This window comes from Chrysemys picta, chromosome 1 (assembly GCF_011386835.1).
Source record: "Chrysemys picta bellii isolate R12L10 chromosome 1, ASM1138683v2, whole genome shotgun sequence".
In the NCBI taxonomy this organism is placed as follows: Eukaryota; Metazoa; Chordata; order Testudines; family Emydidae; genus Chrysemys; species Chrysemys picta.
The window spans coordinates 28,051,660-28,078,208 of record NC_088791.1 but is presented as its reverse complement, the minus strand read 5'-3'; the positions used below and the strand labels follow the sequence as shown (position 1 = coordinate 28,078,208).

Genomic DNA, 26,549 nt, shown 5'->3' with positions numbered 1-26,549 from the left:
GTATGAGCACTTGAAATGAAAACTTCCACCATCTCCCCTAGATGATCTTAAGTGATATCTGTCTCCTGAGGGTAACAGAGGTGGCAAGGGAGCAGATGCTGCAAATGTCTGGGTACGGACCTGGTCCTTATGCTACTATGCTGTGTACTGCAATGATGCCAGCAGAGTTAATACTGGAGTGATGTGGGAAAGTGTCCTAGAATGGTGGCAGAAATAAGGCAGCCCTCCCCAGAAACCTTCTGTAAAGGATCTGGAGGATTCGCAGGCCATCCCCATGCACGTAAACAGACTATTCCAGGGGCCACCCTCTGCATAACTGGAGAGGCCACTGGGAAGCAGATACCCACTGCACTTTACTCTATCTTCAGATTGAACATAAAATATAAGAGCATGTAACCCATACAGTTTGATTGGAATTGCATTCTCACTGGAGGTGCCTGCTCTGCATCATGCTCGGCCACTATGCTGTCCTGCAACTGGCTGGACTGCTCCAGGGTTAAAAATAGCTCATGGCTCTCAGGGAGAATGGATCCCCCTGCTCACCTGTCTCCCATTCTCCTATTCTCCTGCTTCTCCTCTTCCTTATGCAGAATGTCCTCCTTGTTGTTGTCTGAGGTGGCCCGGGACTCAGACTCCTGGGAGGTATCCACGCTGTGTTTGGGGGTAGTGGTGGGATCGCTGCTGAGAACTGCATGCACCTCACTGTAGAAGTAGCATGTCTGTGGGGCAGAACCGGAACAACTGTTCGCCTCCCTTGTCTTGTGGTACATCTGCTGAAGTCCTTTGATTTTCATGCAGCACTGCTGCATGTTCCTGGTGTAGCCCTTCTCCCCCATGCCCTGCGCGTGGGGAGATGTCTAAATTTCTTCAGCTGGATCAGAGTGTGCCTGCACATACTCTTCTTCCCACAGACCAATAAGATCCACCACCTCCTGTGTACTCCAGGCTGGAGCGTGTTTGGGGCATTCAGTTGCCATGATCAGCTGGGCTGGCGAACTCTCCATGCTGATCAAACATGAAACGGGAATTCAAAACTTCCCAGGGCTTTAACAGGGGAGGGGCTGTTTCCTGTACCTGGCTGCTGTGCAGCGGAGTTGAAAATTATCTCCAGAGCAGTCACAGCAGAGCATTGTGGGATATCTCCTGGAGGCCAATTCAGTCAACTTACACAATGCTGCTGTGACAGGTTTGGTCAGAGAGACCCCCTTGGGACTGTCACCTGACATGCTGAGATTACCTCTGAGCCTGTTTTCCCTGCAATCTTGGGACTCCAGAACCCTGTTTTGTTGAGCCAGACACACTAGCCTGCTGCAACACAGACCCAGGGTCTGGGCCACACCCCCAAAACTGCAGACTAAACTGAAAACAGCTCAGCAGGTTTACCTGTCCCAGCGCCTAGACACCCAGCTCCCAATGGGATCCAAACCCCAAATAAAACCGTTTTACTCTGTATAAAGCTTATACAGGGTAAACTCATAAATTGTCTACCCTCTATAACACTGATAGAGAGAGATGCACAGCTGTTTGCTCCCCCAGGTATTAATCACTTACTCTGGGTTCATAAATAAACAAAAGTAATTTTATTAAGTATAAAAAAATAGGATTTAAGTGGTTTCAAATAATAACAGACAGAACAAAGTAAGTCACCAAGCAAAATAAAGCAAAAACACGCAAGTCTAAGCCTAATACATTAAGAAACTGAATACAGGTAATATCTCACCCTCAAAAATGTTCCAATAAGCTTCTTTCCCAGACTAGATTTCTTCCTAGTCTGGGCCCAATCCTTTCCCCTAGTACAGTCCTTGTTAGTTCCAGCAGACATCTTAGGTGGAAAGCAGGGGTGTTCTCATGACTGGCTGCCTCCTTTGTTCTGTTCCACCCCCTTTTATAGCTTTGGCACAAGGCAGGAATCTTTTGTCTCTCTGGGTCCCTACCCCCCTTTTAAATGGAAAAGTACCAGATTTAAGATGGATTCCAGTATCAAGTGACATGATCACATGTCCTGTGAGACCCCAGCCTCCATTCTTCCTGGGCTGGCCCATGAGTACACAGGAAGGTTTGTAAGTAAACAGAACCATTTACAACCAATTGTCCTAGTCAATGGGAGCCATTAAGATTCTAAACCACCATTAATGGCCCACACATTGAATAATTATGTTAGAGAATGAGCATGCTGACCCAGAGGCGAATTGAGTAAATGGGCTTCTTTATTGAGGTACTTGTTCCCCTCGACCCATTTGTCGAGTAAGCACTGAATTACTTACAGCACACTCTTTTTATCTAAGTTAGGGTGTAAATATCTACATTTACTACAACACCCCCAAAACTCTTATTGAGTAATATGAACGCCCATACAATAAATATTAATAGCTATATACTGAATATAATTATCCCCGCCCTTGATTAGCATATTCTACAGATAATTTTTACTTTGAAGATACATTTCTTTGCAATAATTGCAACCACTAATTCCCTTAATCAGCAGTTTGCAGGGAAGGGAGGGAGGGGCCATGACCCCGAGCTCATGTATATAGCTGGGAAAGGAAGGGAAGAGGGAGATAACACTGCTTTACACAAAAGTATCCTTTAGATCCCGACATTCCTTATGCAGCGGCAACGCTTATCAATCCTTAACAAGGAGAAGGGAAGGGAGAGAGGTAGCACTTATCTATCAAGCGGAGAAATAGAGCATGCCTGTGCCTTTACTCCCTATTACCATGCCAGCACACCAGCGGTTTCCGAGGTCTTTACTTAACCCTTACATATCCCCAAAAATTACAATAGGACTTCAGAGTTATACTTCATATTTCTAGCTTCAGATACAAGAACGATACATACATACTAATAGGAGGAATATATTCAGTAGGTTATAACTTTTGTAATGATGCCTTACAAGAGACCTTTTGCATAAAGCATATTCCAGTTACATCATATTCACAGTCATAAGCATATTTCCATAAAACATATGGAGTGCAACATCACAGCTGCATCTACACTGCCTCTCTGTCGACCTATCAACATTGAATTAAGCACTACACGTCTCATGGAGGTGGAATAATTATGTTGATGTTGCAGGTGAGTTAGGTTGGCAGAAGGGACCTGGTAGTGTAGACGCATACATTATTAGATTGATGTAAGGCAGCTTCCATCGAAGTTCCTACTAAGTTTGTAGTGTAGACCAGGTCCAGTACATGCTTATATGCTGGCAGGGAGTGTCCAGAAAGGAGCTACAGCAGCAGAGCATTTTAAGGCACTCAGGGTTACAGAACAAACTTTCTCACTGATCTGGGTTGCACCCCAAAATGTGGCAGTAGGCTTTGAGTTAGTCAGTGCACTCCTGGAATGGAAGTGTGCATGAGCAGTTGTATGCTATTCACTTGACCCCCATGTTACTATAGGGTAAGGAGAACAGTGATGTGAAATTCAGTTACCATGGAGATTGCACTGGTTGGCTTCACTGTTAGTCATCACTGCCCATAACACTTTTCAATTGTGTGGTAGTTTACGCGCTTTACTTATGTGCAGCTGAGCTGCCTATGTAAGTATTTACAGTATTTTTATTACTTTAATAATTTTTATTTTTAATAAAGTTTTTGGTTTTGCATTATATTGGCCCATGAGTGCTTGGAAAACATGGAAGAGGCAGGGAGTCTTATCCAAACTTCAATAGGTCACACAAAATCACATAAAAGCAATAACAAATTGATAAATTAGTATGTGTACTAAAACATATACACCATCACAATTCCCTAAGCATCTCCTCCTGCAACACAAGGATGTGGGCACACAAGGCACCCCTTGCTCCCCTGGATCCAGCCACAGTGATCAGAGGTGCACTTTCCGGTTCCTGTAGTGGGCCTGTAAACCAGCAATTTCTTGAGCCCATTTGTGGTGAAAGCACTTTTCCTGACAAATGTTGTGCAGCACACAGAACATCCCAATAATATGAACGACATTGGGCATATTGGCATCCAAATGGGTCTGTAGTCAGCGCCATCTCACCTTCAGTTAGCCAAATGCCCATTCTACCACCATCCTGCAACTGGTTGGGGTGTAGTTACCCCATTTTCTTCCAGGTGCTCTGAAATCAGGGTATGGCTTCATGAGCCAGGGCAGTAGAAGATTACCTGGGTCCCCTAAAATAGCAATGGGAACTGACATCCTGTTGATAACCATATTATCTGGAGGGAATAAGATCCCTTCTTGGTCAAACAGGTAAATGCCAGATCCCCTGAATACCCTGGCTTTATGCATCCTGCTGGTACATTCCACACTGGTGTTCATGAACCTGCCTTTATGGTTGACCAAGGCCTATATAATGATTTTGTAGTATCCTTTCCATTGGTCTATTTATGTACTCCTTGTTGTGGGTGTGGTTTAGTGAGGACTGTATTGGAATTGCAAACTATTGCTTTAAGAGCGGGGCGGGGGAAGAGAGGAGAAGGAATTCTCTGGTTCTACTTGAAGGCTAGGGGTCTCTGTAGCAAAGCATGTGAACAGTTGGCCTTGGCTAACCCAGGTGACTACACCTGGTTCCTGGATCTGGGTAAACTCTGCAGTGAAGTCATAGTTTTAATATTTACACTCTTAATACACAGTGTTAATATTAGGAGTTTTCAGTTATGAAGACAAGAGTATACACATATTTCCTTACCTTTGCTGTCCTGCACCTTATTTAGTCATCTACACAAGTACAAAGTAAAGCAAAGTGGATGTAAAACATTACTACATCAAAATGGAAGAATAAAACCCACTATATTATCTGTAAGAAACAGCTGTACAAACACAAAATGGAATGGTTCACTCCTCTGTGCTTCTGGACATGATTAAAATACAACTGACTATGTTTAAAATGTTTTCAGTGTTATTTGATGTTGTGAAACTTACAGTAGGTGTAAAGAGAATGTTAAATGCCTGGAGGTGGATAATTGATCTTTATGCAGTTCTGTGACATTGACTGAGTTAATAAATGCTCTCTATAAAGGCCGCAAAGAGCTGTTAATACTGGCTGGCTAACAAGCCAAGCAGTTCTATTTCTACACTAAAAACTAGCTCTGAGGTCATATGACAATTGTTTGCTTCTATAAAAGTTCATTTTATTGCAAAATAATGGTTTTATCTTTCATAGCTATAGTATGCATAGAATTAAATTTAAATGGGTTCTCATGCATATTATGGGTAGGGCTGCTAGCACTGCTTGTTATTAAGGTTGTCCTACTCTTTCCATTATAAGACTGTGTTTTCAATTGCTCATAACTTGACGTAACTGTAATCGCTTGGAGAGAAAATTTTCCAAGATTGATGTCTGCCTCATGCTGAATTTTTGGGAAAATTTCTGGCAAAATGGTTCAGCCATTTCTGAGAGCCAGGCTAGGGAAAAATATGTTGTTTTGAGCATGTTCAAAAATTAGTGAGCCTTTTTTTAAAAGCACTCAAGTGCCCCTATGCTAGGGTTACCATATCTCATAAATAAAAAAAGAGGACCCTCCACGGGCCCTGGCCCCGCCCATTTCCCCACCCTTAGCTCCGCCCCTTCCCCACCCTAACTCCGCCCTCCCCGGGAGGGGAAGCGCCCAGCCGGGGGCGCAGGGTCTGGAGGCTGCCTGGCAAACCGTGAACCCGGTAGCGCTCGGGCTTTGGGCAGCCCCTATGCCTCCGGACCCTGCGCCCCCAGCCGGGCACTTCCCCTCCCGGGCTCCGGCGGCGCAGGGTCCGGAGGCACGGGGGCTGCCCAAAGCCGGTAGCTCTCGGGCAGCCCGGCTCTTAAACAGAGCCGAAGAGGAGCAGAACCTCCAGCCGCGGCGGCTCTGCTCCTCCCCGACTCTTCGGCTCTGTTTAAGAGCGGGGCTGCCCGAGCGCTACCGGCTTCGGGCAGCCCCCGTGCCTCCGGACCCTGCGCCGCCGGAGCCCGGGAGGGGAAGTGCCCGGCTGGGGGCGCAGGGTCTGGAGGCACGGGGGCTGCCCGAAGCCGGTAGCGCTTGGGCAGCCTGGCTCTTAAACAGAGCCGAAGAGTCGGGGAGGAGCAGAGCCACCATTTTCCCGGACATGTTCGGCTTTTTGGCAATTCCCCCCGGACGGGGGTTTGACTGCCGAAAAGCCGGACATGTCCGGGAAAAAGAGGACGTATGGTAACCCTACCCTATGCTGTAGTGTGGGGACTTGAAATTTGGCAGAGGGGTGGTCGTTGGGTCAGGGATGTGCCTTTTGCAGTCCCTGTGAAAATCTGCCCAAATGTGGCCAAATTATAAGCCTTTGAAAAATCACAATTCTCACATGCTCAATAGAGATATAAAGGATAACAGATAAAATGTCAGAAGATGCCATCCTCACTGAGCGTGCTCCATCTCCTAGTACTGACCAGACCACATGCACCATCCCCACACAGCAACTGAGCATGCTCCAGCCCAGAACTAGGGAGGTTCAAGAGGACTTTCCCTGAAATTCCCTGTAATGGCTGCTCTGGGCCAGGGAGGTATTGAGTATTAGAGCTGAGAGCAGGAAGTCCATCTCTTCTGTGTCCTTATTGACCTTCCCCTGCTGGCACCCAGGCAGCCTGGAGGAGGAAGCTCTGATCTGAACACAAAGAGCACAAAAGCCAGACTGAAATGAGGGATAGGAATAGATTGGGACAGGGAGGCTGGTAATACTGGTATTGGAGGTGGGGGGGGATAGAAACTGGGACTGGCTGGGCAAGAAGACTGATACCTGGGGTGGGAAAGAAGGCAGGGACTGCTTGGGAAAGGAGATTAGGAACCAAGTGAGAAGAAAAGTCTGGAATTGGGAGTTGGAAAGGAGTGCTTCACAAGTGTTAATTAATTTATCTTCACAAAGCTCCTGTGAGGTGATGGGGTATTATCCCCACTTTACGGGAAGTGAGGTACAGAGAGATTAAAGTAAAAAATATCTGCTGATACTGGGTGCCCAAGCTAAAACACCAAGGATATGACTATTTAGCATTATATAGCACTTTATATATTCAAGGGCAGCTCCCAATGACATCAGCTGCAGCTGTGAAAGCCTGGCACATTTGCAAATCAGGCTCAATAGTCTCAGGTGGGGCCCCCAGAAAATGAGAAATACACAGTTAATGACCCCCTCTGAAAAAATTTGTTAAAGTAACTTGATGAACATTATATAGGAACTCTGTGTTAGATGCAGTGATAGAATTCAATTCTCCAGGGCTGCATTCAGCTGCCTTAAACATAAGACCCTCCTTTCTCTTCCTGCAGTCCGCTGACTCATTCACTTCACACCATCTAGCTTCTGAAACAAATGGAGCAGAATTCCTGCAGACAACATCCTTCTTTACTGCACAGCCCTGATTCATCCCCAGAGCAGGCTTGGCCTGTTCACTGAATAAGGCAGGTGTCCTATGGAAAAAAACAGCATGTGATCCTGTAATCAAATACTGTATCATAATGCATATGCATGAAGGGGCTGAATTAAATTGCACAGGCAACCTTAATTCTGGCATTTCCTAAGTTTTGAGTGCTTGGCTTTAAAAGAACATTTTTAATGTTGCAATATAGTTTTGTGTATAATATACATAAAGTGTGCATGTATATGTATATAATGCAATCATTCATTTACATTTGGGTAAAAATACACATTATGTGGCTTCTTCCCTTCTTTGGTATGTTCATGTAACTCCAGTTAATGTTAACAAGAGTTATGTATGTTCATCAGTGAGAAAGATTATCTACAGCTCCAATCCTGCCAGTGGGAAATATCCCCTGAAGATATCACAGTGGGGAACAAGCGTTTTGTTCTTTCATGAATAAGCCAGAGAGACCCACTGCAAGCATGTACCTGTGCATATACACACACATGCAGCCGCTTCAAACCCACAACTTCTTCACAAAATTGGTCTAGGATTTGTTTTTAAATAGTTTGTGCTTCCCATAGTTTGTTTCCATTAAAGTCTATGCCAAATCTTGCAGGGATACACTGATACTGAGTTTTGGGGAATTTGTACTTCTGTTGAATAATCCATGTGCATGCAGCAGACACCAAAATCTTAAATAATGGCAGGAATTCTATCTGCCTGCCTGGGACCATTACTTCCAGCTGTTTCTCTTCTGGACAGCCACTGCTGCTGACACAATTGAGGTAGAGATAGAGGCTGGCTGGAGAACAGGTGGAGGTATTCAGAGACTTCCCATGTGCCATCTGGCTCATTTTAGATTGACACACCTTGGGGCTAATTGAGTACAGAACACAGATAGTAATTGTTCAGTTTTTACTCTGGGCAGACATATGGGGCCAGATTTTCAAAGGTGGTTTAGCTCCCACTCCTTCAGGTACCTAAATAAAGGTTAGATTTTCCAAACTGTTCAGCATCTATCAACACTCATTGTCACAATTATGGACAGATTTTCAAAAGAACTCAGTATCCAATGTGCTGAGATATTCTGAAAGTCTGGCTGATTAGGGCTTGTATACATTTGGGATTTTTGCACCAGTTTATCTAACACCAATGCAAATCCCTAATGTGGAAGATGGGGTAAATCATGCCAATGCAAGCCCTGTGTTACACTTGTGCAATGCATCTACACTCTAGGTTTGTACAGTGAATTTCAGTGATTTTTTTATAAAACGTGGGATACCTTTTGCCCTGTCTTATTCATCTAGTAGTCTTTGTCCACAATGAAGGATGGATTCTAGCCTCACTGCATGGGGATTTATGGTTTAAACTCTGTACTTTGATCTACCTTTTGTGATATTTACTACTCGATACTTGCCTTCACGGTCATTTAAAAAACTATTTCTATTTTTCTTTGTTTCTTTTCACTAATAATTATCATACTATTTAGTACTTTGTAGATCTTTCTCTGCCATTATTATTGGTATTTACATGGTGAGTTGCAATGTAAGAGCTCTTAACAAACATTAACAATCCTTACAACACTCCTGTGGATACAATTTATTATCCCTATTTTACAGATAAAGAAAATGAGTCATAGGCACCAACTTCCTCTGTACCAGGGAGGTGCTCGACTCCCCCTCTGTCGGTATTGGTGAACCGGGAAGTGGGCGGGCTCACCCGCCCACTACTAAAGGCCCCTCCCCCAGCCTAGCGGGAGGGACCACTGGACCCAGTACCAAATGATTACTTGGGACAACTAATAAAAAAACAGGGAGCGAGGTGACGGTCAAAGGTTCAAAATCAGGGAACCGGATGGGGACACCGAGCAGAGAACCCCGGACAGCGCCCACTGCTCCTCGAAGGAGGCTAGCAGATGCCACCCAGAGGAACTCTGTTCAGAGGCATGACTTCAGAAGGGAATGGAAATAGGCCCCACAGGCACAGAGCAGTCAGCTTTTGGGGGCAAAAGGATAGCTCAGTGGCTTGAGTATTAACCTGCTAAACCCAGGGTTGTGAGTTCAATCCTTAAGGGGGCTATTTAGGGAACTGGGGTAAAAATCTGTCTGGGGGATAGGTCCTGCTTTGAGCAGGTAGTTGGACTAGATGACCTCCTGAGGTCCCTTCCAACCCTGATATTCTATTATACTTCCTTTCTACAAAATCCACACTGGGAACATGGGATCTTTGTCCCCATGCGGTGACTGATGCACATAAAATAAGTCTACTATAGCCAGCAGTTAATGAGCTACTTTATCTCAGGTGGCAGTGGTCTACATTTAAATAATCTGCGGGGAGGGATCGCTCGGTGGTTTGAGCATTGGCCTGCTAAACCCAGGGTTGTGGGGACCACTTAGGGATCTGGGACAAAAATCAGTACTTGGTCCTGCTAGTGAAGGCAGGGGGCTGGACTCGATGACCTTTCAGGGTCCCTTCTAGTTCTATGAGATAGCACACCTCCATCTAGTTGCTTCCTCTCGGTATGGTCAATGGCCAGTGCCAAGAGGAAGTTGATACAGAGATCCATGACTTTGAGTGTGGTTCACACACCAAGATGTCAGTTATTTTCATAGACAATGCTACTGCACACAGAAAAACAGCACTGAAATTAATTGGTAAATAAAGTAGAATTCTGGGGCAAAAGGCTTTTAACATCCCCTTGCTAAAGTATGGGTCTTGTAATATCCTCAGAACAGAAGTAGACAGACCACATTAACGAAACTACTGCTAGATTTGTTCCTTCCATAAAAAATTTATCCCAGGGTATATCCAAATAACTGAAATGTCCCGATATAAGTCAGATGTGTCAAGGTTAGATGAAAAGAAAACCCAGACATTATGGATTCAGACTTCTTGTTCAAACTGTACTATTGAGTATAACAAACAGGTAAAAATGCATCACACAGCTTATTTCTATCTCCTCCCCCTCCCATATCCATACAAACTGAAAAATAACTAGAGCCCCATGATTTTTTTTAATTTTTTTATTTTTTGTTTGTTTGTTTTATTTTGGGGGAATTTAATTTTATTGCATTGTATTACAGGAAGCCCCAGGGGTGGGGGGGGGGGGGGAGGTCAGGTCCTGGTCCTCAGCAATGGGAGGGTCTAGAGGGGCTTAGGTCCTGCCCCTGAGGAAAGGTCCAGAGGTGGGGGGACAGAAGCCGCAGGAGCTGCTGCTGCAAGGCAAGATTTTTTTGTTTTATTTCACATTTGCAAAATACATGGGTCTCTAAGGATAACTGTTACTAAGTGTTGACTCTCCTAACTGGGTAGGTGAGCTCAGAGGCTAACTCCATACATAACAGCCTAGGGGCAGGGGAGAGGATATTATAGCATTTAGCCCAGTGGGAGATGGGAGACACTGCTTCAAGTTCTCCCTCTGCCTGAGGTGAAGGGATGTGAATAGAGCTCTGTCACCTCTCAGGTGAGTACACTAGGCTATGGGATATTCTGATGTGGGGCTCCTGCAAGCTGTCCTATTAAACTTGTTTCACTTTATTTGAATAATTGAATAATTAAATATTAATTGGGCCAGAAAAAGTGTTTGAATTATTCTATATTCCAGTGGTTAAAGCACAGGGGAAGTCCTCCTCCTTCCTCACCCCTGGCTGTTTTGTGTGAAGTTAGGCAGCTTCTGAGCATGTTTATGGGTTTGGGCCTGGGCCTGCATGAGATTTAGGCACCCATACACCAATTTTTCCCCAGTTCATGAATCACTAGCAGAGAATCGGTGCCTCCCTGAAGCTTGAACTAAGGGGCCAAACTCTAAGAAAGGGGCAGGGCTTAGCACACACCCTTCTTACTAGCATATCCCATTGACTACTTTAGGTGGCTTCTCACCTAGCATGTTGGCTGTGTGAATCACATTTTAAGGCACCTGTCTCTTCCCATTCATTGCAAAGGTGTCTAGGCTCCTAACTCAGACATTGTGGATTGCTGTGTTATTCTTGTGATTTTCTAGGTGCCTAAAAGTTAAGTGTTGCGTTGCTGAGCATTGCAACGCCTAAGTCCCTTTATGGATCTGGGCCATCATAATTTTACTCATGTGAGTGGTTTCTTTGACTTCAGGGGCACTACTTACATGAGTAAAGTTTTACACAAGCTTAAGTGTTTGCAGTGAAGTCCATATGATTATCCTTCCATATTTACCCACTATTACCATTAATTTACCTACTAATTTAGTTCAGTCCACATCATACTCCTCTGTGCACATGCATGCATACATTTCCAGTTCTCCCATTTATTTAGTAATATTTGTGTGTGAGTATATTATACCCATCCTTTGTGTTGATAAATTGTATAAACTGTATGATATACTCAAGAGACCAAATAACCAATGTCAATCAGGTTTATTGCTATAAGCCAATAATAATATAGTACAGGTAAAAGGTTCTCTAGAATACCGGTCTCCAGGAAGCTGTCTTGTGCAATGTTATTATATTCACCTTTACAAATAAAATATATTGTTTATATCACCTGAAAGTAGATTTAACCAATCAGCTTTCTACCTTGTTTTTCTGGTATCAAGGTGTACCCCTTCTCTCTTTTTTCTGAACATTTAATCTGGGTCTGAATGAGCTCTCCCCTGATGTCTAGTGACACACTGGGGGAAAAGACTTCAGGAGCAGACCTTGTTTGCATAGACATGCCTACTCTGCTTAGGTGTGCAGCATGATGGATCTGCTTTGCCAAAATGGTCAATTCTGGCTGGTTTTGGGTTACAAATCACTTTGAATGCAGGGGTAATGAAATGATGTTACCCTTATTGTATGAGTAAAGGACAGCAGAACTGTGCTTAGCATGCCCTGATAGTGAGGGTCACCCTAAACTGAACCTCACTTGCTGAGCAGGGGAAGAGATGCCAACTCTAATCAAAGATGGGTGGGTAGGTATGGTATCTACCCAAAGATTCCTAGGTATTGTTATTTTTTCTTTTTCAACCTGATGATAGAGCTGATTAGGCTCAGTTAAGAGTTCTTGTTTTTCAGTTGATGATTCCTAGTGCTGTTCTCATTATTGAGTAAGTCTAGGGACTAAATTTTAGATGTGGTGTGGGAACAGTGAAAAGTAACACAGAAGTTGTATTAGCAGTAGAGTCCCCTCCTATCTGCTGAAATCATTGGGAGCTAGGGTAAATGGTGGAACCTTGGAATGTGATGTGGCAGAGACATAGTGGTAACAGATAGCAGTAGCAGCAGGATGGTAGCCAGTGGCAGAGAGAGTGTGGCAGCAGAAGTGGCCAGTGGTGGTGGAGAGTCAGCGGCAGCTGTAGGTCAGTTGCAGAGGGGAGTGTGTTTACATCAGGGGTTCTCAAACTGGGGGTTGGGACCCCTCAGGGGGTTATGAGGTTATTACATGGGGGGTCGTGAGCTGTCAACTTCCACCTCAAACCCCGCTTTGCCTCCAGCATTTATAATGGTGTTAAATATATAAAAAAGTGTTTTTAATTTATAAAGGGGGGGTTGCACTCAGAGGCTTGCTATGTGAAAGGGATCGCCAGTACAAAAGTTTGAGAGCCACTGGTTTACATTAATGAAAACAGGATCTCAACCAGACTTGGTTGAATCACTGCAGAGGACATATGGGGTGAGATGAAATCCTTAAAATAGGAGGTTAGCCTGTTAAGTTTAGTTTTTAGAAAGTGTTTTATGATTTTGTTTTATCTGTAACCCTTTTGTTTCCATTATACTTACTCGCTATCTCTTGAATTTTTGATAAATGTATTGTTGTTTTCACTGTAAATATATCTCTGTCCTGTGGCATTAAGCAAAGAGCTTATCCCAATTTAATTCATACAAGCTTCTGTATACACTGTTCCTTTGGCAACAGCTAACTTGGTATTTCTGTGTGTGTTCAGAGGAGAAGGGCTGGACACTACATGGGAATGGTTCAAAGAGACTTGGGGACTCGGATATACCGATTGTTATCAAGCAAGGCCTGGCATACCTCAGAGGAGAGTGCATGGATAGCTAACAGTCTGGTGCTGTCAGGGAGTTGACACCCAGTTGAGCACAAGTATGTCTCCCTCATGGTGGAGGCAGGTGGGTAACAAAGTGACCCCCAATCTTGGGTATCCTGAAAACTGTCACACTAAGACCCGATTGTCCCATCACTTCCACATGGTCAGCTCCCATTGAAGTAAATGGGAACTGCACATGAGCGGCTGAAAGGATGATGTGGGCCCCTGACCTCATTTCTACCCTAAAGCTTCTACAATTTACCAGTCCCTGCATGGAGCCCCATTGACTTTTAGTTACAATATTGCCAACCCCAAGCATTACAAAATAATGAGTCAGCCTCCCCAAAAAGAATACCTTTGTGGTCTTTTTTTATTCACCCTCTTGCCTTGGAGCCTTTAGGGTTACCATTTTCAAACTTTTCTATTCAACCTTTTAAAAATGTACTTTTTTAAAGTTAAAGCTTAGATTCTAATGTACTCACATGAATCCAGAAGCTGGGTTTTAAGGAAAATACCAAATATCATGAGACTTACAATGAATTCACAGGAGTTGACAATGCTGTGTTATCTAGAACTAATTATCACCAGGATACTGAAGATGCTGCATGCCATACTTCCTCACTACTCCTTGCAACCATATGGATATTCAACAGGAAATATGGCAAGATGGAATCTTGTGTAACACGGTATGATTGACACTTGGTGTGGATGAATAAGTGCCCAATGTCACTCTTTGGGACCTCTCCAGAAGAAAGGATGACTCCAGAGTGACCCCATTAAAGTCTGCTGGCATTGGCAAATGTGTCAGCAACACCTCATGGTCAGTACTATTAAAGGAAGCTGATCTGAAAGAATCAGTGAATACACCTGATATTTCTCCATTGCTAGAAGATCATTGACCAATGCTACAAAAGGTGTATATGGAATGAGGCAGAACTCTGAAAGGGCTTTACTTCATTTAATATGATATATAAAGAAGAGTATTGGAGCACAGGGAACATTAAAACTAGCATATCCTAGCTTTTGAATGTTTGACTTTGCAACCTTAATGACATTCTTTTAACATAGTTTCTTATATGAAATTTCCTAGGTGTTTTTTAAAGTAAATTCTATTCTATATAGATTTGAATACTGCGCTTATCACCATAGTATATGAAAGCCTTCAAGCAATGCCTTAAGCAATGTGACCATACATATGTCATGTGGTATTTGTTCTCTCATCCATTCTCCAGAGGGAGAAGCATGTGAGGTGCAGTGTCTTGCTTTGGTAGTTTGGTTTTTTGTTTTTGTTAAATATACTAGTTGCTATGTGTTTATATTAGAGAAGGCAAGGTCAAAAAATGCCTTGCACTTGGAGTGGAAAGTAGCGAGGTTTGTGATAGCCCTTAGTTCCTAAGGGAGTTCATTCTACACTCTCAGACCACCTGCAAAGGTTCTGTCTCCCACACAGATGGGCTCTACTCCTATTGTTGAGAATTCCACTGAGCCACAGGAGAGAAGCTGTTGACCATGATCTTTGTCCAAGAACTGTTAAATGATCTTTTAGGTATCCTGGGACCAGGCCATCGAGCACTTTGAAGATAAGGACAGAGACCTCGAACTTGATTCAAAATTCTATGGGAAGTCCATGGAGGACAGGTGTCATGTGCTCACAGTAGCCTGTGTTTCTCAGGGGAGGTGTTGCAGTGTTTGTACTAGTTGGAGTTTCTGAAATGCTGACGGTTTCATGACAAGGTATAACGCATTGCTGTAGTCCATCTGAGAGGTGATATAGGCATGAACAACTAAGGCCAGGTCTTCATCTGCCAGGTGGGACAGAGTCTCCTAACCACCTGGAGATGATAGAAAGCATTACCTGTGTCTGGTGTCATGTGAGAGCTCAGAGATAGCGAGGAATCCAAGAGGATTCCTAAACTATTAACTGAATTGACCAATTGTAGATGTGAACCTTCAGTCAAAAGAGACTGCACCATGGCTGCAAAATCCTCAAAATATTATTCTCTGCCCACCAGCATCATTTCTATTTTGCTCAGGTTCAGTTTCAGCCAGCTGTTCTTAACCCATGAGCTGATCTCATCCAAGCATTTGGACATCTTGGTGATAGTGATGTAGTTGTATGTGGTGAAAGATAGCTAGAACTGTGTCTCATCTGCATATTGCTGGTACTTGCATGCATTTTAGGGTGTTGTCACAGGGAGGCTGGCTATGTGAATGAACTAGGTCGAGCACTCCTATGGAGATCAAGTGCTCCCATTTGTCCAGTTAAGAGGGTAGGGCACCACATGGGAGCTATAAAAGGTCGGGGGGAGTCCCAGTGAAAGTCAGTCAAGAAAAGCCAGGAACCTGGAGGAGGTCACTGGGGAAAGCTGCAGACAGCAGGAAGCTCTCAGCAGGCCCCCCCTGGAAAGAGGAAGGAATTGGTTAGGAGGCTGTATGTTTGGGAAGTGGGAGAAGACTGAAGGCAGGAGACCAGCAGGAGGGGTTTGCTGGCTGGCATCCCCAAGCCAGAGAGCCAGGGCTGGAGAAGGCTCAAGCCAGGAGGAGCAGCAGAGGGAGTTGCCTGCTAGCTCTAAGATAGAGAGACAGAGCCAAGAGCTGGAGAGGGCTGAAGGCAGAGGACCAGTGCAGGAGCTTACCAGCTGACATCTGCAGGGCCAGAGAAACCATGAGAGGCCCAGGGCATATGAGGGATGCTCCCCTGGCAAGGATGCTCCCAGCAGAGAGGATAGTAGAAGGGCCCTGCTGGCAAGAGTGGGGTTGCCCTCTAGTTGGAAGGGCTAGGATAGCTGTCCTGTTACAAGGACAGGAGAGGGCTGTGTTGAAGAACCAGGGTATGATGAGAGATGCTGGGGCTGTATTTTGCATGTACTGTTTAGATGATGCAGGAGAATTCTGGACTATGGTTTTGGGACTTTTGTTATGATTTATGCGCACTGGACTTTTATAATAAATAAGCTCCACAAGGGCTATATATATATATATATATATATATATATATATATACTTGGGAAGCTGGTTTGGATTATTTCTCGAGTGTCTAAAGGAATGAAACTGAAGCAGGCACACCTGCCTTTCTTTTGCCTGCTGCAGGAGGGTGCTCCAGGAGGGGCTGCTCTGTGACAGGTTGTCATATTCTGGAATGCAATCCAGACCTGTGAGGAGTTGTCACTGCCTGCCCTGTAACCCTGAGTGCCCAAAATGCTCTGCTGCTGTAACTCTCTTGCGTGGATGCTTTCAGACAGCATACAAGCATGCACTCTGTGTCTCTGTGTTAAGGAGCTCTGACTCAGGACTTCTGATTCCAGTAACCCGTTGTTACACCACTGCCACACTCTGGCCTCCACCAGCCTTGGTTACACCTGGCCAGGGCCGGCTCCAGGCACCAGATGAGAAAGCACGTGCCTGGGGTGGCACATTGTAAGGGGCGGCATTCTGGCCAATTTTGGGGCGGCCAGCCCAGCCCTGCAGGGGCACGAACTAGCGATCCCCGCCGCTCACCGTGCCGCCAGGCTCCCCAGGATGCGCCTCTGCCTCCCGCCTGCACCGGCCTCTGCCTCCCGCGCCGCTCTGAACCCAGCCCGGCCGAGCCGCCTTTAAAGGAGCGGCTGAGCCAGCACCTCCTGCAGCCCCTGGGGGCTCTGCCTGCCCGGCCAGGAGAGGCACCCCAAGGCCGGAGGGCTGCCCATGGGTGGAGGGAGCGGGCGGGTGCCGCCCTTCACCCCCCTGCAAGCCGCCTTGACCGCCCTCCACACGCTTCCTGTGGCTGCCGTTTTTTGGGTTTTTTTGTTTGGCAGTCCAGCCACCTTTTTTTTTTTTTTTTGCCTGGGGCAGCAAAAAAGCTAGAGCCAGCCCTGCACCTGGCAGAGTGACCCCAACAATCCCCAGTCCCAAATTTTCCCCAAACCATGCACTGTGCAGTGTTTATCCCTCTCCTGAACCACGCAGAAAGATATTAAGGTTTGTTTGTTCCTTTGAAGATACAATACCCACCAGCTTGCCACATTTACTGGAGTTAACATTCACTTTAAGTCAAACACAGCACTGGGTTTGTTTAGATTAAAAGCAAAACAAATTTATTAACAAAAGAAGATAGTATTTTAACTGAGTGTAAAGGATAGAGCTAGAAATGGTTAAAAGCAAATAAAAGTGACAAATGCTTTTTAGAGGCTAAGACTTAACAAAACTAGGTACAGCCTTCATTCAAGGTAGTTTCCTTACCAATCTACCTTCCAGCAAGAGGGCTGACCACCCATTTGCTCAGAATCTCCCACAAAGTCCAAGGTGTTTGGTTTCTTTGTCGTCTTTGTTGACAGATAACCTGAGGTTCTGTGCAACTTTGAAATGGATTCTTCCAAAGATTAACCCCCAAAGTAAAGTTCATTCAAACTGTGAGGAAGGCAACATGGAGTTTGGGGGCGAAGGAAGTTCCATGCTGGTTTCTTCCCCTGCTGGTGCTTGCTAAAATGCAAATTGATCTGTTCCCTGAAAACTCAACCTCTGAGCATCACAGCAGAGGGAAATCTCCTCAAATTATCAGCTTGATGGTCCTATTTATCTTCTATATAAATTGCATCCCATTGTCTGTTCATGTACCTTGGAAATACCTTCCACGTGGCAGAACCACATTTCTTTGTCTAGAGTGTGGTAACTTTAGCCTTTCCTGGCAGACACAGTTTGATAACATAATTTTGCATGTTTGTAATTATCCTCCATACATATACCACACAATAATATTAATGATCAGAATGTTATTAGCTTGCTGTTGCATTGTGATGCTGTTAGGGTAACAGAAGTATCCAGAACTTCTTGATGAGTGGATGTATTAAACTCTGAGAATGCAGATGGGCTATTGGTGGGTGGGTGCAGACAGAGAGGACCTATCCTGTTCGACAGCGCTTCCTGAATGTGCGTGATCTTTTCAGCAAAGTAGGATGATAGTTATTTACATTGCTTGGTGCTTAGCTCTGATGCAGACTGTAGGCATTCAGGATTAATTGAACAATTTACCACCCTAGATAGCTCCTTGTGGCAGGATTTGGCAGCCTCAGTAGAGGCCAATAGGAAAATTCTCTTGGACAGTAATACAGGCTTAGCATAGGCTTTGAGGAATTTGTTGTTTCATACTGTCTGAATCAGCCTTTGTTTTCAGCCATCAGTGCTTGAGTTTCTGCCCCTCACTCTTCACCCACACAGGATATCTGAAAACCAAGGAGATCTGTGTGAGTGATGGCAAAGAAGGGGCCATTTGTAAGGCCGGTTTGTCAATGGCTGAGAGCACTGTAGAATGGTAATGATTCTCCAAGTCTTTGACTTGTTGTCCTTTAAGCAGGTTTTAGAATTTGTTGGAGTCCTTAAGGTTAAATCAGGATCATTGGTCTTTCTTGTTGCTAGAGTGCTGGATGGTCTCTTCCCACTCCCTTAATGGGGTGATGGTGTGGCCAAGACACTGGCCGGGTTGTAATGTCTTCTATCATGATAGCTAGGCTGGAGATCATGTCCAGGATATGACTAGCTGAGTGGGTTGGAATAGAAATGACTTGTGAAAGTCCTAGTGGGACAAGTGAGATTGAATGTTGCGGGTTTCGCATCTGCAGCCTTGTCAGTGTGAGTGCTGAAATCTCCCAGGATGGCAAATGTGGGGTATTTCACCACTTTTATGAATCTTTTTGTCTGTGGTGGTCTCTAAATAAGCATAACATCTATGTTGGCTTTGGTTTCTATTGTCAGATGAATGAATTTAAATGAAGTTGTCTTACCTCACCTGAAGCGCCTCTCTTGCTTTTGATATTTGCAGAGATGATGAATGCAGTTCTCACCTGCTTTCTTATCCTGTCTAGGTATGTGGTGTACTGAATATCCTGGGGAGTGGGCGAGCACAGGGACTGCAGTGTCATCCAGACAGGTCTCATTGATGAACATTATATCAGGTACTTCATCACTGATTAAGTCATGTATTGTTGGTAGTGGCAGATCTTGCATCAATCAGCATCAGCTTTAGTTATACAGAGCTGTCCCCCATCATGTATCAGCAGTATCTGAATACTGAAAGTTCAGTAGTATAGTACAGAGTTCCACCACTTGATCCACCAGACTAACTACATGGAATTGTAACAGAGGAGATGTGTTTTCCTACATGAATCTGCCATTAGAGGAGGTTGAATAACACTTTGAAACAATGGGTGACCTATGCATGAATAGAAGAGTTGGTTGACAAATATCCCCCCGGGGAAAATTTTGACTTGTTGACAAAAAATAGAAAACCAAAATATTTAAATTCAGAAATGCCACCACAGTGCCTTATGGGAGTGGTAGTCCAGGTGCCTCATGTTCTCAGTCTCCTCTATAGGCTGTGTTGTTTTTCATCAGACTACAACTTCCATTATGCACCACGGTCTCCTCTTTTGGGGTTCTTATCCAGTTCTTTCTTCATGTGATATCCAAAGAAGGAAATGGGCAGTGTCTTTCTCTCCCTGTCCTATTACCACAGCTAAACTGGTAACAACTCTACTCCTAGGAGTTCCCAGTGCAATGTATATGTGACTCATGCAGTGTTTGTGCTGTGTGTGTGTAATGCTGAACTGAGAGCCTTCACATTGCTCAGGGTTTGGGGTATACTACTAAATCAAGCCATACTACACAAACCACATAGAGAAAAAGGGTAATTTTCAACAGTTTATAACTAGGCTAACTTTGAATGGAATTTTATCTCCGTAGCAAAAGGCATCTCTCTGACCTCAGGCCTGTTCCCCTGCCAAAATCCAAGTCCTGCCAGGAGCAATGGAGTTGTTAGAGGTTCTCAAAACAAAACAAAAAAGGTTGCAGGAATATATATTGGAAGGTGTTAGGAAACATGAATATGAGAACACTGCTTAAAACCTTTTTCTAATATGAAAGAGAGAGTGGTGAAGAGAGGGAAACAGAGGGGTCCAGCAGCAAGACTATCAGGGTACGGGGTGGGAGAGCTGGGTTCTCTTTCTGGCTGTGAGCCCATTGGCCAGGTGGGGCAAGTAGTTTCCCCCCAGCAGCCTGGTCTTCTTTCCTCTGGCTTGTTTGTAAGGTCCGTGGGACAGGACCTGCCTCTTAGTACTGTGTGTACAGTGCCTAGCGTAAAGGCGCCCGGTCTCCACTGGGGACGCGAGGTGCTGCTCTTGGGACCCTGGGGAAGGCTGGGAGGCACTAACGAAGCCAGTAGGGAAGGGAGGGCGCTGCAGACCCGCGGCCTGGGCGGTACCTGCCCGCCCTCTCACCGTCCCGCCCCTTCTGTCCCTCGCCGGCCCTGCCGGGGGGCTGCGCCTGCGCGTTCGCTGGAGGGGCTGCTGCTGCTCCGTGCCCGGCGCTCGGACCCGGCTGGCGGGCGGCGGGTGAGGGGCCGGTGGCGGGGCAGAGCGATGAGCTCCCGGAAAGGTACCATCCCGGGCGGCTGCGGGAGCCCGGCAGCGGTACCGGCTCCTCCGAGGGGGGCTGAGGAAAGTACCCGCGCGCGCCCACTAACCTGTGCCCGTCTCTCCCCAGTGCTGGCCCTGCAGGCCCGGAGGCGGCGGCCCAAGCAGCCCGCGGCGGCCGGCAGGAGGGACAAGCACAAAAAGTGAGTGCGGAGCCTCGCCTCCCCCATAACCCGCCGGGCCCCCCATTCCTCTAGGACGGCCCCCCCCGCGGGACTCCCCATATCCCGACGGGACATCCGGACCCCCACCATCCGTCCGGGACAGTCCCCTCACGGAGCCCCCCTATTTCTCCCGGACAGCCTCCCATGGGATCCCCCCATCCCTTCGGGACAGCCTCCCCTCGCGGGACCCCCCTATTTTGCCGCGATGCCATCCCATGGCACTCCCCATATCCCACCGGGTTGGGACATCCGGACTCTCTATATCCTTTGGGTACAGCCCCCTCATGGAACCCCCCATATTTCTCTGGTGCAGCCTCCCCCCTGGGACTCCCCATATTCTTCCAGCATGGGGCTCCCCCAGGACCGTTGACATCCCTTTGGGACAGCCTTCCCCTCCCAGAACCCCCCCATTCTGCTGTCATCGGGTCCCCCAGAAACCCTCACCCCCATGGGACTCCTCATATCTCGCGGGCATTGGGTCCCCCGGGAAACCTCAACATCAGTCTGGGACAGCCTCCCTCCCCACAGGACTCCCCATATCCTGCTTGGATGGACCTCCCATGGGACCCCCATCTCCCTCCAGACAGCCGCCTCCGAGCCACCCCATATTCCTCTATGATAACCTCTCTTGTTCCCCCCATATCCTTCCAGGATAGCCCCCCCCCCAAGGGACCCTGGAACCCCCCCATATCCTACTGGGGCGGGCTCTTCCATATCCTGCTGGGACAGACCTCTGTCTTTCTGGGACAGCCTCCCAGGAACTCCTAGTATTCTGTGAGGAGAGTTCTCCCAAGATTCCCCCTCTCCTCCATATTTCTCCAGAACAGCCACTCCAGGGCCCTCCCATATCCCCGCTGGGCACACTTCTCCCCTCCCATATCCCGTAGGGGAATCCCTCCTGACTTGGGGACCACCCTTCCCACCAGAACATACCCCTGCTGGGGCACCCCACAGTACCCTTAATAGTCTACTGAGAGAGATCCTCTCCTTTGCCTCATCCAGCTGGAACAGGGGGTACCCTGCCTACATAGCCCATTGGGACAGGGTATCTCTTCCCGTGCACCTATCCCTCATCCTGCTGGGACAGGACACCCTTGGACACTCTTTCATCTTTGCAGGACACATCCCTCCCATACCTCTGAGATCTTCCTGGATAGACATGACCCCCTGCCCCTCCCAATTCCCTCTAGGGGACACAAGGAGAGATGACCCCTCCCAGCGCCAGCCATAATACTCCCACTGGGATACCAGCCCGCCCCATACTTCCCTATACCTTCCCAGAGGACCGGACCAACTGGGATACCTACTCTCCCAATAGCCCCTTTTACCCTTGGGACCCACTAGAATATATGCTCTTCCATGCTTATGGTCATCCCCCATCCAGCTCTTCATATCACCCTCATATAACCCACGGCCCCATGGGCTTCTACATAAAATCCCATCAGACTTCATATGTCTTTATTAGATTACTTTTTGCCATGTTCTTTATCTGCCCCCCATCCTCCTCCCGGTGTGCCATATTCCCATGGGTCTCCTCCTAGGACGTCCCTCTCATCCCCATTTTTTCTTCTGGATTTATGTAGAAATTTATAAAGAAACAGATTCAATCATTCTGGTGCAGTCTTTTCCTGCCCCTTCAGGGATGGGTAAAAGCAGCAGAGGTTTAAAACTTTTGCTGTGTTGTTCTTTAGATGTGGATAGTAGCTGTGCATCCTTATCCTGTTCTGCTTCTGCTGTATGTTTCCAATGCTGTGTGAAAAAAGCATTTTGCTTTCAGTCATATTAAACATTTTTTAATGCAAGAAACAAGGTTTTGTGGCACAGTTGTCCTATGTGGTTGGTTCCATTATTTCCAAAAAACATTTTGGGAGGAAAGTTTGTGATCATCTTATACAGAGTTTGTATGCTTTTGTTTATCACTTCAGAAACGCATATTTCTCAGGAATGATTTGAAGTGTAGAAACTTTGTTACTTCTAGATTTTGTATTTTGTTTTTTACAATTTTCATGAGTCAATATCTGTTTAGATGTGATAACTACAAAGTGGATAACTTTAACTGATGCTTCAGTAAAAAATTACAATGGTTAGTGTGCTTTTGGTGAGTGCTGCCTTGTGACTTTGTTTTGGTGAATGAATTAATTAAATGACATTATGTTAAAACATACTTTTACTGAGCACATAACTAGAATTTTTTTTTAATGTTAAATCACGGGGCAAACTGGGTGCTGGTAGGTATGAGTGTCCAGTCAGTTGATGGCACAGTCTGTTCCTGGCCACTTGCCATACCGAGTTGGCATTTCCAGATGCAGTGCCCCATCTATTCTGTTGCCTTGGGAAACAGTGGCTTTGCTATAGCAAACAGTTTTCATTTCTTTTCTATTGTGTATAATTTCTTGTCCCTTAACCCTTTTACGTTATCTAGTCCTTTTTCTCTGGCTTACTCTTTCGGGTAACGATATAACCTCTTAACGTAAAATTCTGAAAGATGTGTAGCGCTTTGAACATTATTGTGTAGTTTCGTCCCAAAATTTTGTTAAAACTAATATTCAGCTTGATTTCGGGAAATAATAATAATAATACATTGTGTGGATCTTCACATTCCCTTGGCTTGTTTTTAAACCAAACACTAGAGAATTGGGATCTCAGAATAATGCGTGGATTTGGTATGCACAACATACAAATTGCATTTATAAATCCCAGTGTGTGAGGCAAGGGAGTCATCAAAGCTGTAGATAGAACTTTGTGTGAAACAGTTTGTGTTGAACTGCAGGTCTTACTTTGCAAAGAGACTGTGAAATGATAAATTCAACAGATCTTCTCCCTGTATGATTTGTAGTAAACATACTTGTTTAGTGTTCTTTATTTCTCAGCATTACAGAGACAGCATAACTGTGGGAGAGATAGCTGGGTTCTGTTCGTCTCTCAAATTCAACTGAATTGTAAGGCCTTGTAATCCTGCTGTAGTCCTGCAATATACTAAGGACAATATTTTCAAACTTGGGTATTTAAATTTAGCACATGGATACAAAAGTTGTTTGTGGAATCCATGCAATGTACAGTAAACATAGTAAAAAGCAGCACGTGTCTGTTGCAGTGCATTGTTCTGTTTGCTGAGACTTAGAATCATAGAATATCAGGATTGGAAGGGACCTCAGGAGGTCATCTAGTCCAACCCCCTGCTCAAATCAGGACCAATCCCCAACCAAATCATCCCAGCCAGGGCTTTGTCAAGCCTGACCTTAAAAACCTCGAAGGAAGGAGATTCCACCACCTCCCTATGTAACCCATTCCAGTGCTTCACCACCCTCCTAGTGAAAAAGTTTTTCCTAATATCCAACCTAAACCTCCCCCCCTGCAACATGAGACCATTACTCCTTGTTCTGTCATCTGGTACCACTGAGAACAGTCTAGATCCATTCTCTTTGGAACCCCCTTTCAGGTAGTTGAAAGCAGCTATCAAATCCCCCCTCATTCTTCTCTTCTGCAGACTAAACCATCCCAATTCCCTCAGCCTCTCCTCATAAGTCATGTGCTCCAGCCCTGCAATCATTTTTGTTGCCCTCCGCTGGACTCTTTCCAATTTCTCCACATTCTTCCAGTAGTGTGGGGCCCAAAACTGGACACAGTACTCCAGATGAGGCCTCACCAATGTCGAATAGAGGGGAATTATCACGTCTCTCGATCTGCTGGCAGTGTTCCTACTTATATGGCCCAAAATGCCGTTAGCCTTCTTGGCAACAAGGGCACACTGTTGACTCATATCCAGCTTCTCGTCCACTGTCACCCCTAGGTCCTTTTCTGCAGAACTGCTGCCTAGCCATTTGGTCCCTAGTCTGTAGCAGTGCATGGGATTCTTCGGTCCTAAGTTCAGGACTCTGCACTTGTCCTTGTTGAACCTCATTAAATTTCTTTTGGCCCAATCCTCTCATTTGTCTAGGTCCCTCTGTATCCTATCCCTACCCTCCAGCGTATCTACCACTCCTCCCAGTTTAGTGTCATCTGCAAACTTGATGAGGGTGCAGTTCACGCCATCCTCCAGGTCATTAATGAAGATCTTGAACAAAATCGGCCCCAGGACCGACCCTTGGGGCACTCCGCTTGATACCAGCTGCCAACTAGACATGGAGCCTTTGATCACTACCCATTGAGCCCGACAATCTAGCCAGCTTTCTATCCACCTTATAGTCCATTCATCCAGCCCATACTTCTTTAACTTGCCGGCAAGAATACTGTGGGAGACTGTATCAAAAGCTTTGCTAAAGTCAAGGAATAACACGTCCACTGCTTTCCCCTCATCCACAGAGCCAGTTATCTCGTCATAGATGGCAATTAGGTTAGTCAGGCATGACTTGTCCTTCGTGAATCCATGCTGACTGTTCCTGATCACTTTCCTCTCCTCTAAGTGCTTCAGAATTGATTCCTTGAGGACCTGCTCCATGATTTTTCCAGGGACTGAGGTGAGGCTGACTGGCCTGTAGTTCCCCGGCTCCTCCTCCTTCCCTTTTTTAAAGATGGGCACTACATTAGCCTTTTTCCAGTCATCCAGGACCTCCCTGGATCACCATGAGTTTTCAAAGATAATAGCCAATGGCTCTGCAATCATATCCACCAACTCCTTTAGCACCCTTGGATGCAGCGCATCCGGCCCCATGGACTTGTGCTCGTCCACCTTTTCTAAATAGTCCTGAACCACTTCTTTCTCCACAGAGGGCTTGTCATCTCCTCCCCATATTGTGCTGCCCAGTGCAGCAGTCTGGGAGCTGACCTTGTTTGTGAAGACAGAGACAAAAAAATCATTAAGTACATTAGCTTTTTCCACATCCTCTATCGCTAGGTTGCCTCCCTCATTCAGTAAGGGGCCCACACTTTCCTTGACTTTCTTCTTGTTGCAATATCTCATCCTAGGAAATCATTCTAGGATGCAACCATTGGCTTTCTGAAATAGGAAATGCTCCAGAAGCTGTAACATTTCATATAGGGCCACTATGAGGTAGGTGTGTTGGAACTAAATATGTTGATTTAGATATCGAGACATCAATCTCTGAATTCCTTGATGAACTCAGAATTTGCCAACATCCAGTGCTTCTGTGATGAATTGTGAGAACCTGCTCATCAGGCACTAAATAGTTAAATTAGTAAAGAGATATGCCATGCAGAAGGTTAAATCTGAAGTAATTGTATTACATTTATGTAAAACTCTACATTGTCTTCAGTAGGACAGTTGCTTTTATAACTATAGGCTGGTTCAGCATAGGTCCACTAAAAATGCATTATTTCAATTTGCCTTTTCAGGCAGAGGCACTCCTTTTCACATGCAGTTGGATTGGAGGGTGAATCCATCATGGTGAAGGGCAGGAGGCATTAGTGTGCTGCAGTGGAGTGTCCCATATTTTGTTCTGATTTTTCTATTTTATTTTCCTATGCTGTTTTCTAAAAAAGTCTATAGAATAATGTAAACTGCATGGCCAGGGTCTGTCTGACCGTGGATTTTGAAAGGGGTTTCTCCCATCCATCTTCCACTGGCTTTCCTCTCCAGAAGAGGACAGCTGGAGTGGAAGCTATTTCCCTTCTCATTTATTTATTTTTTTCAGCTACAGCAAAGTATCATGGAATGGGGGAGA

General features: G+C 45.6%; 1 protein-coding gene across 12 annotated transcripts in view; it reads left to right on the top strand.

Annotated features, from left to right (window-relative positions):
• The first annotated feature begins 12,253 nt into the window (after positions 1-12,253).
• The window catches only part of SRPK2 (SRSF protein kinase 2), a 255,110-nt gene continuing 240,814 nt past the window's right edge, over positions 12,254-26,549 (top strand). For 4 of the 12 annotated variants that reach the window (XM_065559685.1, XM_065559775.1, XM_065559727.1 and 1 more), the window contains exons 1-3: positions 12,254-12,279; positions 19,160-19,249; positions 20,835-20,907. In XM_065559685.1, coding sequence (XP_065415757.1) covers positions 12,255-12,279; positions 19,160-19,249; positions 20,835-20,907 — 188 coding nt within the window. In that variant the 5' untranslated portion in view covers position 12,254. Of the gene's footprint in view, positions 12,280-19,159; positions 19,250-20,571; positions 20,727-20,834; positions 20,908-26,549 lie in introns of those variants that run through there. The other 8 variants (XM_065560294.1, XM_065560123.1, XM_065559982.1 and 5 more) reach the window with 8 other exon arrangements.